Consider the following 13,088-nt stretch of genomic DNA (forward strand, 5'->3'; position numbering starts at 1 on the left):
TGGGAGAGGCAAAGAGAATGAATAGTTATGAGTTTTGCCTTGGTAATTAACGATATTCCTGGAGATAAACATCAATGGAGGAGAGATCAGATATTCTGTTTTATTACTCCTAGAGTTTACATAGGGAAACAGACTATCTGATGGATTTAAAGACTAGAGAATAAATTTTCTTAGAACTGGTGATAGGAAGACATTAGTTTTAGCACATAGAAAAGTTGCATTGATTTTCACTTAGTCCCTATCATATCAGGATAACACTGAAAATTTTATCTTCCTAGGAAAACTTCCAATCATGAATCTCAGTCATACTATATCACATTATTTCAAGATAAACTAACTGGCGACTAGAAATTTAGGACTATTCAAAATGTCAAATAGCTGGAAATTGTTACACATCTTCCAATTATTTACTGAAGAGGATGGGCTGGGTAAATGATACAGATTTTAGGCACAGAGATGTATTTATATAGATAAGTGCATGTGTAGGCAGCCTGCTAACAAGGAAGACGCATCCCAAACAATAACTGGAATCAGAAACACTGGTAAAAATATGTTGACATGCTGTCATTTTACAAGGAAAAAACAGTGCAAGTTCAGTGATGGGATATATAGGTTAACCTTTAACATATGATGCCAATCTTCAAAACATACTAGCAACAGTGCATTCAAATAAGCCTCAACACATTTATACAATGCATGAACTCTGTTCTGACTGCTCACCCACATGATCTCATACTATATCTATCAATTTCCTAAAGAAACTGAACTATATCCCCATTCTCCTACTTATAATTTAACCTCTCACCTCAAAACCAATCATCAGTTCTACTTTTTAAACTTCCAGTCTCTCTCTGTCATCCTGTCAGCTCTAGGAGCAAAATTTTGCAAACAAATGATTGCAACATTCGCAGATCAGAGTAAACTGTTCTCTAAAGGTCATGACTCTTGGAGGCTAAGACAAGATGTTGACATGAAATTAGGAGTTCTATATTAAAGCTCAGGTTATTAAATAAATTTTAAAATAGCCTTTTTCAATACACTTGCCTTAGCCTGCAATGCTAGCATTCAATATTAAGTCCAGTTTATGTCCCAGAGGCCCCATTTCCCATCCAACACTGCTAATGATGAGCAGAAAGCAGCAATAAGATGATTCAATTATTTGGGCCTCTACTGTTCCTCTGGGAGATTCCAATGAGGCTTCTGTCTTCAGTCTTGCCCAGCCTTGGTCATTGTGTCTATTGGTGAAGTAAACCAGCACATGCCTAATATAAGACACTCTCCCTGTCTCCCTTTCTCTATTTCTCTTTCTCTTTCTCTTTCTCTCTCTCTCCCCTGCCCCTCCCTCTTCTTCTTCCTCCCTGTTTCCATAACTCTGCTTTCAATTACATAAAAATCTTCAGAAAATAAAACAAAACTATAACCTTAATTATATCCTTGAATGTCACAGTTGAAGAGAGGGAAAAATAGAAAACTTCCATTGGTTGGCTCATTCTCCGAATGGCTGCAAGAGCTAGGGGAGAGTTAGGCCTGGGGAGCCAGTGGTTTCACCTAAGTTTCCCACATAAATACAAGGGTTCAAGGCTTGGGCTTTCTGCTGCCTGTCTAAGGTACGTTACTAGGGAGCTGGAATGAAATTGGGACAACAGGATGGAAACCAGCTCCTATATGGGATGCTGGCTTTACAAGTGGTGACTTATTTAGGTATGATACAGTGCCAGCCCTGAAATTACAACTTTCTATTTAAGATTAACATAAGATGATCTTATACTAATCCAGAGGAAAATCAAGCTTTTAAATTACATATTTAAAATTTAATTTTTAAAACTCATCTTTGGAGCTGGCACAATGGCTCAACTGCCTAATTCTCCACTTGCTAGGGCCAGCATCTCATATCAGTGCTGGTTCATGTCCCATCTGCTCTGCTTTCAATCCAGCTCCCTGCTTATGGCCTGGGAAAACAGCAGAGAATTGTCAAGACTTTGGAACCTTGCACCCACATGGAAGACCCTGATTCAGGTTCAGTTTGGTTCAGCTCCAGCCATGGCAGCGAGTTGAGGAGTGAACCAGATCATCCTTGTCTCCTCTTCTCTCTGTAAATATGCCTTCCAATAAAAATAAATAAATCCTTTTTAAAAGCTCACTTTGATTATTCTTGCAAATGGTAAAATAATTTACAATTAGAATGTAAGTAACATTTAAGCACATAATATCTATGTAAGCATTTGAATTATACCTCTTCTGATTTCCATTCTTGTGAAATGAGAATAATAAGAAGAAAATGCTTCCATTACTGTTCTGAGAATGAAAAAGAAATAATGCATAGGAAATTGCCCTATAAATGCATACAGATCAGATTCTCAAAATTATAAATTCTTTCCAATATCTTCCCACTTCTGTTGATAATTTATTTCCTGCAGCTTTCAACTTGAAAAAAAATTCTTCAGTTTAAAATCTTTATATGTATTTTTTCCCTTGCCCTCTCCCCAAATTCTCTCCCCTCCACTGATTACACCCCCCCCCAAATTATCACAGTAGTGCAATCCTTCACAAACAGTCCTAAATCTGTCATTCTTCTCTTTAAGTGTATCCTGACACTGTAGGTATGGACAATGGAAGAGAGTCCAGCATCCTATTGTGGAGATACAGTTAACAGTTTCATTGGGAGTCCATCTTTGATTTAGAAGTAGACATGCATACTGCATTGCATCTTCACATCTGGGTGTGATATTTTGTTCCCCAGAGCTTCTCAAATTGTTTTAACTGGAGAACTCTGATGACACAGGGGTGTCTATCCATCATTCAAAATGATCCATTTAATTTTCTTTGAAATTCAAACCTTGTGTTTCAACTTTTCATGTTTACATAGTCTTCCAAAGGAAGATTCTATTTGTTTACACATAAAAACTTTTAAAATTAAAAAAGAATACATGATACCAACATACTTCAATTGGACAGACTCTGAAAACAACTAAAATTTATTATTTAGGTTTGCCTGATGAGTTAAAATGAAAACATTTATCTCTTGCAACATAACTTTTAAGCATGTGTTCCAATGAATGTGAGAAATGAATGATGTGTTGGGTTAAAAGAACCAAGGTATTGGCACCCCCTGGTAAAATTTTATTCAGTTTTTTAACTGACATGAAACTATTGGAACAACATTGTGGATTTTGTATTTAACAAATCAAAATATTGCAGCAGAAAATTATTCAATGTTTTTACTTAATGGAAAGTTCTCCTAAAGATTTCATTAAAATCAAGAAAGCTACTTAAAAGTTACACTGCCAAAGGCCAGACATATACTTGAAGAAAATCTTCAAGTTAAATAAAAGTTCCTAATTTGTGTTTTAAACAGAAATATAAAAAATTCTAATGAAGATGCAATAGGTATACAAAATATATTTTGAAACAAAAATTCTTATTTGAAATAGTTAAAAATATCTAAAGTTTAGCTATGGTAAATTTCAAAGCCTACAATCACTAGTTCAAGTATCATATTGTTTGGGAACAGACAGTTGGCACAGTAACTTAGCACTACTTGCGACACCTTTCACCCCAAAGCAAAGTATCTAAGTTCAAGGTTCAGCCCACTTTCAGCTCCAACTTCCTACTAATGTGCACTCTAGAAGACAGGAGATAATGGTTCACAGATGTGTCGCTGCCAACCATGTAGAAAACGTGGATGGAATTCCAGTTTCCTGGGTCTGACCTGGCCCAACAAGGGGGTTACTGAGACACTGAGAAGTGAATAAGCAAATGCAAGACAATTTACACTCCCTCTCTCTCTGTGTCTATCTTCCTTTCACACATGTAGTTTCTAACTCTGATTCTTTCTGCATCGTTCACATAAAATGAAAATAAATGTTTTTAAAATGTATTATCATTTTTGCTATTGAACTGTTTTACTACATTTTTTTAACATTTTCCATATTTACTGAAAGTATAAATATATACATACACAAGTATAGTATTGTTCTTGAAAACATATTAATATATAACATCTGAAAATGGTTAACCAAAGGCAAAATAGCTCTTGATTTTTTTAAAGATTTATTTTTATTACAAAGGCAGATATACAGAGATGAGGAGAGACAAAGAGGAAGATCTTCATTCAGTCTATTGATTCACTCCTCAAGCAGCCGCAATGGCTGGTGCTGAACTGATTCAAAGTTAGGAGCCCAGAGCTTCTTCCGGGTCTACCACATGGGTGCAGGGTCCCAAAGCTTTGGGTCTTCCTCATCTTCTTCCCCAGGCCACAAGCAGGGAGCTGGATGGGAAGTGAGGCTGCCAGGATTAGAACCGGTGTCCATATGGGATCCTGGAGCATGTAAGGCAAGGATTTTAGCCGCTAGGCTATGGTGCTTAGCCCACTTCTTGATTTTTAAATTACAGTACATACAATCTAATGTAAAGGACTCTGAAGTTGAAACATGACTATCACATTTCTGATAGGGAATTAATTGTTTTAGTATTGTGGAATTTTAATGAGTAATTTTCCTGTTCACTATTTGCTTTCTAATAAATATTAATAAACAGCCCCAGTGATGACTGCTGATATTCTACATTTATGGAAACCTCCAACTTAATGGATATCAAATTATGATGTCATCTACTTATATGCTTATCTTTTGTGAACATATAAATCCTGTAATTACCTCAAAAAGTGTGAGCTAATTGTTTTTTGAGGATAAATCAAAGATAACAATAAATCCATGAAAATGATAGAACCCAAAGCATCTTTTCTATTATGTTCAACAATTTATCTAACGTGATGCTATAAAGTGGCAGAGGAAAAGGTAGGATGCAAAATTTGCTACTAAAGCCACCAAGATGTTCATCCAAATAAAGTTAGCATGCAGGCCACTGACAAGGGTGTGCACAGACGTTTCTCAAAAGACCAAAATGTTTGCAAGACTTACTATGTCCCAAATAACCAACGCTTAAAAAAATTTTTTTTTACTCCTTTAAATGTATACTACAAAGAAAATAGAGAAAGTTGGATGGCAAGAAAAATTTAGGAATTCTTTATTTGAATTAAAATTTTTAAATTTTAAGTTTTAAAGCTCATTTTAAGTGCTTTTGTTACTAAAAACAAATCTCCCTCACTTTACTAAGTTCAGGCATACAAATTTTAAAAATGAAATCTGAGGTTCCTTTCTCCTGAAAACTGTAGTTTAATTTGGGATTTTAAAACAAGTACTTTTTTTTGGTAATTCAGCATAACGCCAACACTGTGGGTGGACAAAGTCACAGCCTGCAACGCTAGCATACCATATTTGAGCATCATGTCAAGTTCAGGCATTCCACTTCCTATCCAGCTTCCCAGGTGGAACTTGATTTATTCTCTTTTTTTCAGTCAGTTCACATTCTTTCATATTTTTTTGTAATCTTCTACTCCAAAATATAAGGAAGAATCTCAATGAAACCATTAAATATATTGACAATATAAAACTAGATTATGTACCATTGCCTAGAATCACAGTACCATGATAAAGTTAAAGAGAATAATGCTGTACTTGTGACTGTTGCTGAAGGACTATTACTATTTTAATAATATGGGAGAAGATGGTGGGGACAGAGGAGGATGGGGATAGAAGAAAGGGATGTGCAGGGGAAAATTCTTATACGCACAAAACCATATCATGAAAAATGACAACATAATATCCATTCTTATGTTTATTATTCTTATGATTTGAAACAACTTATAAATATTGTGCTTATGTTTCCAACCTGTAGAAGATAACCAAATAAGCATTTATGAAAGAGATGACGGGGCCCAGAAACTCAACACATTTATTTACTACCTGCTTCATTACAGGAAACATGTCTAACCCTTAATTTGTTTTATCACTCTTTCTTTCTTTCTTTCCATAGAGATTTTTCTCTTGCTCTCTAATATAAACCAGCTCTTCAGGGTGTTCAATCCCTTTGCTTATTATGATTCTGGACAGATACTGTTACCTCATCTGTATTTTTTTGCAGTAGTTCAATTTGCACTCCATCGTTAAACATCTCTAATAATATATATCTCTCCAAAAAACATAATATCCCCATTCTAGTATTCTCTAAGTCTATTATCCAACTATTTCTATTATTGTTTTGCATCAAAGTTCTAAAAAGAATAGACCCCACATACATGCAATGCCCCATTTCCCTCATTCTGTGAAATCCAACATTCCCCTGCTGCTAAACAGTTCTCCCAATATTTGAAACACTCACTTTCATACTACCTTTCAATAACCAAAAAAAAAATCTTGTTCTAGCAACTATATCTTCTTTTGAAAATGTTCTTGCAATTTAATTTTCCTATTAAATTATATTACATGTTCATGGTAAGGCAAAAGAAAAGAAACTAAAAAAAGAAAAAAAAATAGAGAAATCAAAATCCCTCACAGCCTCATTTCTAAAATCTAATTATTCTTCCTAGATCTGTTCTGAATGTTTCTGCTTTCCTGTTCTGGAGGCACCTCACTACCTCAATTGCTACCTTTAAAAGACCAACCACTAGCTCTGTATCTCTAGCCATAATTTGCTTTACAAATTATATTCTCAATTCCGACCATCTGGCAGTAATTTTTCTCCAAATTCCATTGTCTAAACTGAACTCATCCTCTGTCCATCATAGTGAACAGCTAATGACATAGTTCTCAATTCCAACCTCTGGGAGTCCTCTCTGCCTTTTTCTTCTTGCTTACTTACCCACAAATGCAGACACATGCATACAGCATCAGCATTTGTTCATGAATATAACAAAATAATTTAAACTGAATAATTTCAAGTCATAATAATCATCGGTAAACTACCAATTAGCATTATTTGAGATACCTAAGTTTACGAAAGTTCACCTTTTCTTATTAACTCAAAATTTAAATTAAAGCTTTTCATATTTTAAGAACAAACACTCGTTTTGACAACAAAGAACTGACAAAACAAAGCCTCTATATTTCAAGCAGCCAAAAAAATGTAATTCCTTTTCCTTTTTACAGAATAAAGGAATGAATTATTATCTCTAGTTTTAGGATGATGTTATGTAAAGTGTCACACAACGATTCTGAGGTATTTGCTAGTGTAATAACAAAATAGGTTATATTTACCATGTAAGAGCATAAAATACTAATTTCACATTGTCTTCCTTAATTATGAAAGTTTTTATACCTTAAAATTGTTATCAAACATGTTTCTACCTAGATGATTTTTAAAAGAATGTCAAATTATATAGTAACAATGAACAAGTCCCTGGATAAACTACCAATTTTTAAGAAATATAGAAAGTATAGACTTACTTAGTGGTAAACTATCCTTAAAAATTCTCCCAATTAAAGAAATGTTCACGTGTAAACTGAATAGTTCATTTAAAAATCAAGAATCCATGATATCATCAGCTTTTTAGAACATCCTCATCTTTCTCCTACTATGCCCTTAATATATTAAGATCTTAAGTAGTACAATTTATTAACATTCAGTTGTTTCCCTGTTTCCAAGTTACTAATGATGTATAATAGGATAATACAATAATAATTATATAATATTTTGATTTCTAATTGTAAAAGCAAAAGAATACAGAGTAAACTAAAATAGTAATAGTAGAGATAATTGAAGATAAAAAACTATCAGCTTCAAAAATTATTTTCCTAAAAGTTAACTAAAGAGATTCCAATATTTTACTATTTCCACATAAATATGGAACATATATAACACAATGTTATGCTTTTAAAAACATGTTTTAGTTCCTTCAAGTTTTCATTAAATAATTAATTCAGCTGTTTCCACATTTTTATTTTGTTGTACCCAGCACAGGCAACTAAAGTTCTCGCCTTGAATGTACCAGGATCCCATATGGGCACTGGTTCTAATTCCTGGCAGCCCGGCTTCCCATCCAGCTCCCTGCTTGTGGCCTAGCAAGGCAGATGAGGATAGCCCAAAGCTTTGGGATCCTGCACCCAAGTGGGAAACTCAGAAGAAGCTCTGGGTTCCTGCCTTCGGATCAGCTCAGCATCAGTAATTGCAACCATTTAGGGAGTGAATCAGCAGATGGAAAGTCTTTCTCTCTGTCTCTCCTTGTCTCTGTATATCCAACTTTCCAATAAAAATTAAATAATTTTTAAGAAGCAAAAAAAGATCACCTTAAGGACATTTTAATTTTTTTTTTAAAGGGGGGCTTTCTTGTCATTTTAATAAGAACACTTGGGACTGGGAAGTTCTATACGACCAAAGGTCAAGTATCGACTAACCCTGTGATCATGGATGCATTCATCTTAAAATCCAGAAAATACACCAATTATTTTACCACTTACCTTTTTCTCTTCTTGTAATGCTAATACCTCATAAAACCGTGGGATAGATGAGCAATAATTGTGTTGTTTATCTTTCTTGATGTTAATGTTTTCACAGCATAAAGTCTTTTCCCTTTAGTAAATTCAAATAAAAATTGAGTTATCAATCTAAAATACATAAATATTTACATGAGCAACAAAAAAACATTTTTATAGCAATATCTTCTGCTTTGAGAGTACATAGTAGGGGACATCATTTTGGCATACTGATATGCCACCTTCAGTACAGCATTTCATATGGTTACTAGTTCTCCTGTCTCGGCTCCTCAATCCCGATCCAGCTCCTTGCTAATGGCCAGGAATTGTCTGGACCCCTGCCATCCACATGGGAATCCTGGAGGAAGCTCATGGTTTCTAGCTTCAGCCTGGCCGAGCCCCAGAAAATGAATCAGAGCATGAAGTTTCCCTCTTCCTCATGTGTCTCCCTCTCTCTAGGGAACTCTGATTTTCAAACAAAAAATTTTCCTAAAAGTACATGATAAAACGATGTTTTAGACACTAGATCAATATATTCAAATTTTTATTAAATTTCTATTTAGATAAATTGGTTCTATTTATCTCAATCCAGAAATTATCACAGATCTACTATAATGCTCCAAAGATAAATACAATGTGGGATTTACATCATGACTACACTTAAAAAGTTAGCCCAAACAAAAGTTTCTTATGTATTCTATTTATCATTTAAACCGTATTTAAAATCTACATCCAGGTAATATCTTTGGCCTAAACAAAATTACTTGGGCTGAGTTTCTGGCTTTGCAGCTTCCCTCATCCCCTGCCACTGTAGACATTTTGGGAGTGAGCACTAATGGTTTGAGAGTTTACTCTATCATTTATCAATCCATTTTTCTCTCCTCTCCTATAAATTCTAAAACTATTAGTAAAATAAGGTCAGGCAGAACAGGGTTGAAGCATGTATATCCTAAAGTCATCAGGAAAGAACTCAAAGAAAACTGAAAGCAAACTATTTAATTGAAATTTGACAAACTCAAGAACAAATTGGAAACCAAAGAATCAGTGCTTAAGAGCTTAGGTTTTGAGTAACACATATTGATAAAAATCCCACATATGATACCTGCTTTTCTAAGCTTCAAAATCTGTCTTCTATTGGAGGTAGTAATTACCATCATTCAAAGTGGCCAAGATGAACGTAGATACCATATGAGAACTGCTTAGTGCCATACAGGACCCACAGTAAATACACAATAACTCTTAGCTATTATTATTACAAGAATTGCATTTGAACAGTCTACACTGACTTCATTACATTTTTTCTGTCTTAAACCCATTTTAAAAGAAATCTGACGTCTATCATTCCCAAAAGCTATACTAAACATTAGAAGATTAAAAAAAGGTAACAATAAAATGTAAAACAAAAAGCTTAAGTAATAAAATAATTGCCATTATTTTCTTTGTTCAGCAGTGCTATGACAAACATGTTTTCAGTTCACCATTAAATGTTCACTTTCTTACTGACTTTAATTCACAGAGTTTTTAACAAATTGATTTTCAAAATCTCAAATGGATTTATAGATACAAATTATATTTGGGCTATCCAAAATGTTTTGTCAGTTCTATGTATCTCTCCCAAAAAATGAGACTTAAAAACTTATCTTTGAAATCTCCCCAAATAACTCTTTTTTTTTTATTAAGGAGTCTTTATTAACCAACCTTGGTGATAATAGAGCACACTAAAAATAGCAAATCAAAAGTCCATACAGCAATCCAACCAATTATAATCCAACCAAACATAATCTCAAAAGGAACAAATGGGCATTATCCTTAAGTCCATCCAAGAAGCTGAAGACCTATGTCCCATCTTCCCCAACAATATAAGTTATCCTAAGAGACATGCAACGAATAACCTGGACACACTTACAAAGCTGCAGACATTCACCTTTCCCTGGCTTCTCTGCCCACATTCCCTCACTGCTAGGTTTCACCTTTCCTGGAACTCATGACAGCGCACAAACCAGAAACAACATTATTATACCCATTGTCCCATCAAAGCAGTACACAGGGACTGCTGGGGTCCGTGCAATGGGTGTGGATGGCATGAAGGTGTGAAGAGAACAGCTCCCCTGTGTGGCAAGGCCCGGGGGAGTTTCCAGCTGTTAGGCAAGGCCCAGCAGATTTCTCTCTGACCACCTTGACACAGTTTCACCACCTGTTTGCATGGACACTTAAGCACCCCACTAAGAATTCTGTAATCTATTGAGGCATTGTTTGCCCCTGTGGGATGGCTTTTATCACCAACGTGAGCTTCAGAGTTAGTGTCAATGATAATGTCTTGGTGAGTGGGCCTTTAACTGTGCACAGGAGTACAATTAAACCCATGCCATTTCTGGACACCTTATTGTGTACCTACCCATTGCCCTGAAATCAGGCCCAGACATACAGCACACCCTCTGGGAAAAGGCTTGATATATATGTCTTAAATACTAATGCAAGTGATAGGAGTGAGAGCTGAAACTGCTATGGCAATAAATATAGTTATTGTTGTCTCAAAGGCTAGCCTGCCTTTGCAATTTTTTGGAGCCTAGAAAATGTAATTGTTTTAGCTGCTTTTATAATTTTTAGCTAGAGGAATTAAGGATGCTTTTATTAAAGAAAAATGCTTTTGATTATTGCTTTATTGTTTATGGGGTTGTAGGAGTCTATAGTTGTAGGGGGATTTTAACATTTGAAGTTTCTGTTTTAGATTTTAGGTTTTTTTCCCTTGTAACTTATTTTCCCATTAAATGATGGGTAAATTGTAGAAGTAAAAATGTGGTGGGAAAGTACTACTGATTAGCAGATAATCGCATGTGCCTTGGCCTTGGAGTCCTGGCTGTTGCTCCATGGCTACTGTTGAAGAAACAATAGCTTGCTTTGAAGAATATGAATACAGTATTTTGCAGAATTATCTTTAGGGGCACCTGCTTAGCCTTGAAGTGCAGACAGAGTGATCAAAAGTCTGTACAGGCCCCCCTAGTCTTGAAGTAAAAAAATAGAACAATTAGTTGCTTGTGTAGAAGCTTGAGAAGGTTTTTTTTTTTAAAGATTTATTTTTATTATTTTTTTTCATTGGAAAGGCAGATATACAGAGAGGAGAGACAGAGAGGAAGATCTTCCGTCCGATGATTCACTCCCCAAGTGAGCGCAACGGGCCGATACTATGCTGATCCGAAGCCAGGAGCCTCTTCCGGGTCTCCCACGCGGGTGCAGGTTCCCAAAGCTTTGGGCCGTCCTCGACTGCTTTCCCAGGCCACAGGCAGGGAGCTGGAAGGGAAGCGGGGCTGCCGGGATTAGAACCGGCGCCCATATGGGATCCCGGGCGTGCAAGGTGAGGACCTTTAACCACTTGCGCCACCGCGCCAGGCCCGAGAAGGTTTTTGAGTAAATAAAAAAGACAGCTTTTCCTGAGTTGTTGTGAGAACGCATCAAGTGTCTGTGTCTTTCTTTATCGCCAACTCCACGCACCATTCCCGAGCTCCGAACTCGGCTGGAGCTGGACTCCGGCAAGGGACCATGCTCAGGGGATTACCTGTCCTTGGTCAGCCAAGAGTCAAGGCGCCAGAGTAACCTGGCCAGAAAGAGAGCAAGAGCCCCTGCTTCAAGGGCCTTTTAAAGGGACTTGTGAGGGGAGTGGTTACACAATAATGCAATACCCCCCTCCCCTCAGCTGATAGGTATTCACTCCTACCCACCTGGGACTCACCTAAGTGTTGTGGGTTAAGGAGTTGATTAGTGCTCATTGGGACGGGCAGGAACAGGAACTGGGCTAGCAGCTAAAAACACCCAGATTAATTGGACTCATCTGTATCCAATATTCTGGCTAAATTAGGACGTGGGGGAAGTGGCTGAGGATGGAATTATCACTCCATTGCTGTTAGGACCCACCTTCAGGACAGAGGATAGGGGACACAGCCACATTCCATTTGCCCACTGTCAATAGGTGCTGGCTATCACTGGCTGCACCCCATAACACTCCCCACTTCTCTTCTTAACACCTGAGTCAAATCATTGACTCAGTCACATGTAGTACAAAACACCGGCAGGGTCCTGGAGTTTAAATTCCTAATGCCTGTATCCCAGAGTTCCCATTTGTAAGCATCATGACAGAACCACAGAGTCTTATCTTTAAGGGTACTCCAGTGTGTTGAACAGTCTATTTTTTTTCTGGGTCAGATGTGACCTTCTTTAGCTGGGAATGATGAATCTAGGGGTCAATTCCAGCCACCTTCACAGTCATGAGAGTGCTCAGAATCACAAGTTAAGATCCTTTCCAGAGGGTCCCAGGAATAACTCTGACTTATCCAATAAAACAAAACATCCAAAATTTTTTTTAAAAAATCAACACAAAATATCAACTTCCACAAGGAACTAAAACAAGTCCAAATGGAAAGTAGTGAGGGCAGCCAAATGAAACAGCAAACAAATTACTAAAATTTGGAAAATTAACTGAAGAAATTAGGAATGCAATCTATGTGAATTTGTTTAAGACAATGTAAAAATACAAATGAAACAAGAGGAGAAAAGAAAAATCAGGAAAATCAAGGAAAGCAATAGTATCAAAACAGGGAGAGACTGAGTAGGACATCAGTAAGCAATATAAAAGGAACTGATAAGTAAAACAACTAAGTAAACTCAGAGATAAAGCTGATTAGGTAAGAGTCTTGGTATGCCTGTAGTTCACTGAAATGCAGTGAAATGGATGCAAAACAATCACCCTCAAATGAAATACCTTTAAAAAGACACATTTTGCTGTAT

At 36.3% G+C, this 13,088-nt stretch overlaps 1 protein-coding gene across 1 annotated transcript in view; it reads right to left on the minus strand.

The window, feature by feature from the left end:
- The window catches only part of STPG2 (sperm tail PG-rich repeat containing 2), a 389,260-nt gene that overhangs the window by 340,362 nt on the left and 35,810 nt on the right, over positions 1-13,088 (minus strand). Inside the window, exon 5 of the mRNA XM_040967274.1 lies at positions 8,295-8,406. Coding sequence (XP_040823208.1) covers positions 8,295-8,406 — 112 coding nt within the window. The remainder of the gene's footprint in view (positions 1-8,294; positions 8,407-13,088) is intronic.

This window comes from Ochotona curzoniae, unplaced genomic scaffold, assembly GCF_017591425.1.
Source record: "Ochotona curzoniae isolate NIBS_2020 unplaced genomic scaffold, NIBS_Ocur_1.0 scaffold_4506, whole genome shotgun sequence".
Classification (NCBI taxonomy): Eukaryota; Metazoa; Chordata; class Mammalia; order Lagomorpha; family Ochotonidae; genus Ochotona; species Ochotona curzoniae.